The 5,206-nt window shown below is 33.3% G+C and overlaps 2 protein-coding genes across 2 annotated transcripts; both read right to left on the reverse strand.

Moving 5' to 3' along the window:
- Positions 1–977: 977 nt before the first annotated feature.
- On the reverse strand, positions 978–2,615 carry LOC131856857 (LRR receptor-like serine/threonine-protein kinase ERL1). The gene is made up of 3 exons (XM_059208798.1): positions 1,640–2,615; positions 1,377–1,520; positions 978–1,222 (listed from the first exon to the last, which is right to left on the reverse strand). Exons 1-3 carry the CDS (start codon positions 2,613–2,615, stop codon positions 978–980), a joined length of 1,365 nt encoding a protein of 454 aa, XP_059064781.1.
- Positions 2,616–3,552: 937 nt separating this feature from the next.
- On the reverse strand, positions 3,553–4,243 carry LOC131856858 (receptor-like protein 43). The gene is made up of 2 exons (XM_059208799.1): positions 3,848–4,243; positions 3,553–3,752 (listed from the first exon to the last, which is right to left on the reverse strand). The coding sequence occupies exons 1-2, from the start codon at positions 4,215–4,217 to the stop codon at positions 3,553–3,555; spliced, it is 570 nt and encodes a 189-aa protein (XP_059064782.1). The 5' UTR covers positions 4,218–4,243.
- Between the last annotated feature and the right edge of the window lie 963 nt (positions 4,244–5,206).

Raw genomic sequence — 5,206 nt, forward strand, 5'->3', positions numbered from 1 at the left:
TTAAAAAATATATATATACTAGTTAATTTTTCAAAGTCGGATCAATGGATGGCTAATCATTTAATTGTTTATTTGATAGAAGTTACTTTCTCTTTTTCCCCATCGTTTCTATAAAATCTGTCGTTTCTAATCTCTTTTTTTACATTTCCTTGAAATAGACACGTCAAATTACCGTGCCCTGAACGATGGAAATTTAGTATTGGAAATATTTGTGAGTTAAGTTGATCTTTTATATTATATTTACTGTTAGATTTTTTGAGAAGGAAAAGTATTTACTGATAGATTTTTTTTGTTTGTTTCAAGTGGATCATTTTTAACCAACCTAATTTGATAAAAAAAAAAATGAATTTCAAAATTTAATTCATACAATCAATTAAGCCTAAAAGTGTGATATATCTTTTAAAATTATTCCATTTTCATTAATCGAAATGTAATTTAAAAAACTATGAACATCAAAATAACACTGCAAAGTATACAAAGACTTGGTATATGATTGCATAGAAAAAAATAAATTTGAGACTTGTAAAGCTAATTTTAATGTAATCCAAAAACAAAATAAAAATATATCATTTAATAAAACATGAAAATTCAATATTAATGTATATATCTATTTTACAGATATAAGATTAACATCAACCAACAAGGGAGGGATAATCTTCCATTTCGCAATCACACAAGGACCAGAGGAAACAATGTCAAAATAATCAGCAACAAAAGGCCCCCATAATTCTAATAGAATACCAGACAAAGGAGACCAGTCTCGGATAGCTAAAAGGGCAGATTTTTATAAATATTAAAACAAAATTATTGAAATAACTTAAGATTTATTAATCTTGTGCAAGAATTCAAGTCTTTTAAAAAAAAAAATCATAAGCTTGAAAAGAAATCATACTTGTCTAGATATAACAGAATTACAAGGCAATGTCATTTCATGAGAAATATTTGACGATAATGTTTTTACATTTTTTTTACAATTATTACCTACTTATGAATCCATTCAATAAATTAATCACCATCTCATCTAAGACTTGAATGAACTTTCTCCTCCATTGCCTTTTTATAGCCAAAATTCCAAATACTCCCCAAAATCCAACAACAGCACTTGCCATCCACTCAACATACCAATGCCATGGAATTTCTACTCCATCATCTTCTTTCTCAGGAAGAGGAGTAGGCATGTTAGAATTTGATCTCTCTCCACATCTGCATGATTTGTTATTAACTGGGAATCCACAAAGATAAGGATTCCCAGAAAAAAAAAGTAGAATTGAATGTCTTAAATTGATTTCCTTCTGGAATTTTCCCACACGGCACGTTGTTAGATACAATGAAAAAGCTCAAAGAGAAAACTTGTAGCATTTCATTTGGAATCTTACCATGCAATTTATTGTTTGAAAGATCAAGTGACTCTAACTCTTTAAGCATTCCAAAATTGCTTGGAATCTCTCCTATAAGCCTATTATCTGACAAGTTCAATGTGTGAAGACCTTTAAGATTTCCAATTGCTGGAGGAATGTTACCTGATAGATTTTTGAAGATAGATCAATGCAAGTTATCAATAACATCACTGAACTTACATACTCCATTTTTAATCTTTTGTTGAACACTTGGATCCCTTCTTTATAATAATAGGAGCTACCACCATTGCCATGTGAGATTCCCAATGTAGAATTTCTCATACTTATCAATGTTGCTAATTGTGGTGGTATACCAACAATCAAACTATTGTGAGAAATGTCTAAAACATGAAGACTTGATAGATTGCTTAATTGATGTGGAATGTGTTCTTCAAATTTATTTGACCTCAAAACAAGTATCATCAACTCAGAGAACTGGCCCAGCCAAAGTGGTATGTTTCCATAAAAGAGATTGTCAGCCAAGTCTAAAATTTGCAAACTAGAATAGGTCTTAAGACTTGATGGCAAGTTTCCCTTCAACATATTTCCATTGAGATGAAGTGAACCAAGACTGCTTAGCATTCCTATATTATATGGTATCCCTCCTATTAAACCTGTATTTGCTAGGTTTAGTCTTTTGAGCACAGAGCAATTAGTTATGCTTGATGGTATTTTACCAGATAATTTGTTCTTTGAGAGATCCAAAACCTCCATCTGTTGTAGAAGACCAATTGAAGAAGGTATCTCGCCACTTAGATCATTTGATGAAAATGACAAAAACTGAATGTTTGGTAGAAAATTACTAATATCCACTACAATGGACCCTTTGAATCCATTCTGAGATACGTCCAATAGATGCAAACCCAATGGCATTGAAGAAATTGGAAGAGGACCTTGTAATTTATTACTATGTAAGTCCAATAGGTTAAAATTACTTATATTGAAGCTATAGGGAACAAGACCTTCCAAGATATTGTGTGACAAGTTAAGATTATATAGATTAGGAAGCATCCCTAACCAATCTGGAATATTCCCAAACATACTATTGTTTGAGAGATCCAAAGAGGTTAATCTATACTGTGTAGAAATGAATGGTGGAATGATACCACTAATATTACTTGAAGCTAAATTCAAATCTTCAAAGTATATTGTGGGTATCCAATCTGATTCAATAATGACAGTCAACTCATTGTTAGACAGATCAAGTGTAGAAATCATGGTCAAATTTTGAAAAAAACTAAGAAAAAGATTACCCTGAAGGTTGTTTGAAGATAGATAAATGACTTCAATACTAGAAAGATTCATGAATGAATTTGGGATGCTACCATTTAGTTAATTATCATTAAGATACAGATATTCTAAAGATGATAGTTCTCCTAGCTGGAAAGGTATAGTGCCACTCAATAGATTGTGAGATAGATCAATAATTACTAAAGATGATAATTCTCCTAGTTGGAAAGGTATAGTGTGACTCAACAAATTTTTATATACATCCAAAAAAGTTAGAAATAAAATTTGACTGATTGATGATGGAATCTCTCCTTTCAATAAATTATCATGAAGGGATAGTTTTTGTAAATTGGAGAGATTGCCAATGGAAGAAGGTATAAAACCTCCCATATTTTTAATAGATCCTAAATCAAGAATTACGAGAGTGGAAATATTTGTAATACAAGACGGGATACTTCCTATTACACTGGACCTAGAGAGAATAAATACAGTGAGCTGAGACCAATCCCTGCATAGTATTTGCCTTAGATTTTCACTTAATAAGTTGTTCCCCCCCAAATTGAGCTCTTTTAAAGTAGGCAGATTATAGAGACTTAGGGGAAATGAACCATTTAATTGAGAGTCATAGAATAAAAGGGAAACCGACCTCGTCATATTTGCTAACCACAAAGGCATTGAGCCTTCAAAGTTGTTGGAACCCAATTGGAGGTGGGAGAGGAAGGTGAGGTTTTGGATAGCATTGGGAATGTGTCCTGAAAGCATGTAGCCTGCAAGGTGGAGGTGTTGGAGATTGTGGAGATGAGAAAGGGGTCTTTCTAATTGCTTTCCTATCATATTTAGCACTACTTCGCTCAGAGACAAGTATTTTAATTTTCTCAGCTTTTCTGTCCACACCAAACTAGGACTGTATCTTTTCCCACCAAATTCAGACACATGTACGAGATAGGTCCAAAAAGGTCAACTGAGAAAGATTCCCCAGTTGATATGGAATTGTACCATTGAACCTAGCCATGGACAAGTTGAGATAAGCCAACTTGTGCAATGAGACAAAATGATTTGGTATTTCACCCTCAAAATGGTTGAAGCTCAAATCTAGATGTCTCAATTCGTGAAGGGCAAATAGACCTACATGTTAAACAAAACAAAAAAAAAAATGTTCAAATTACTGAAAGAAAAAGCTTAAGTCAAAAAAAAATGAAATAGTGCTTCAGAAAAGGTACCTTTGGGCAGAACACCAGTCAAATAATTGAAGCTTAGATCTAAATGCTGTAGCTGTTTTAATTGGAACAGATCTGTAGTAAGCCTACCATTTCCCTCACTAGACAAGTAATCTTCCACATTATGCATGTCATGATTGGCAAGATGGAGTTTGATAACATTGGAGGTGTGGGAGCTGCACTCCACTCCCCTCCATTCGCAGCAATTAAAGCCTTGCCATGAATACAATAGAAATGGATGATGCAATTCATTCTTGAAAGCAAGCAGAGCATCTCTTTCATGAGGGAGGCATGAGATATTGCAGCTTATCATATGAGGGAAACAACATGTAAATGCAAACAAGTAGAGTATAGCAGAGAAGAATTCGTCCATGGCAAGAATTTAGATTATTTCACCTACAACAACAACCATGTTGACTAGAGATTAGATGATCCAAATTAAGCAAGAATTGTCTGGTTTAGAAATAAATAAAAAACGCCTAGCAAAGAGAAATGTAGATACCCATTATAATAAAAGAGTTCAATTTACATAATTTGATTATAATGATATGATTTTATCTTTATGTAAAAATATCATTCACACTTGATATATATCTAAGGTAAGGAAAACAATATAATTTTAGGAAGCACCATTTGAAATCAATATAATGATGATGATGTACACAATTTGATTATAATGATACGATTTTATCTTTATGTAAAAATATCATTCACACTTGATATATATCTAAGGTAAGGAAAACAATATAATTTTAGGAAGCACCATTTGAAATCAATATGATGATGATGATGATGATGATGACGATGATGATGATGATGATGACGATGACGATGATGATGATGACGATGATGACGATGACGATGACGATGACGATGATGATGACGATGACGATGATGATGATGATGATGATGATGAGGATGATGAGGATGACGATGATGACGATGATGACAATGATGATGATGATGATGACGATGATGATGACGATGATGACGATGATGACGATGATGACGATGACGATGATGATGATGATGATGATGATGACAATGATGACGATGATGATGATGATGATGATGATGATGATGATGATGATGATGATGATGATGATGATGATGATGATGACGATGATGATGATGATGATGATGACACTGACGATGATGACGATGATGACGATGATGACGATGACGATGATGACTATGACGACGAGGATGACGATGATGATGACGATGACGATGATGACAATGATGACGATGACGATGACGATGACGAGGATGACGACGATGAGGATGATGATGATGATGATGATGATGATGACGATGATGATGATGATGACGATGATGATGATGACAATGATGACAATGATG

The sequence above is a fragment of the Cryptomeria japonica genome, chromosome 7 (genome assembly GCF_030272615.1).
Source record: "Cryptomeria japonica chromosome 7, Sugi_1.0, whole genome shotgun sequence".
In the NCBI taxonomy this organism is placed as follows: Eukaryota; Viridiplantae; Streptophyta; class Pinopsida; order Cupressales; family Cupressaceae; genus Cryptomeria; species Cryptomeria japonica.

Coding starts and splice junctions, on each gene's coding strand:
- LOC131856857 (XM_059208798.1), bottom strand. CDS start 2,615: ATGATTTCTACACTTGATCTGTCTAACAATGAGTTGACTGTCATTATT. Junction 1,521..1,639: donor AATCTCACATGGCAATGGTG/GTAGCTCCTATT, acceptor AAAATCTATCAG/GTAACATTCCTCCAGCAATT. Junction 1,223..1,376: donor TTCAAACAATAAATTGCATG/GTAAGATTCCAA, acceptor GTGGATTCCCAG/TTAATAACAAATCATGCAGA.
- LOC131856858 (XM_059208799.1), bottom strand. CDS start 4,217: ATGGACGAATTCTTCTCTGCTATACTCTACTTGTTTGCATTTACATGT. Junction 3,753..3,847: donor GACTGGTGTTCTGCCCAAAG/GTACCTTTTCTG, acceptor TTTAACATGTAG/GTCTATTTGCCCTTCACGAA.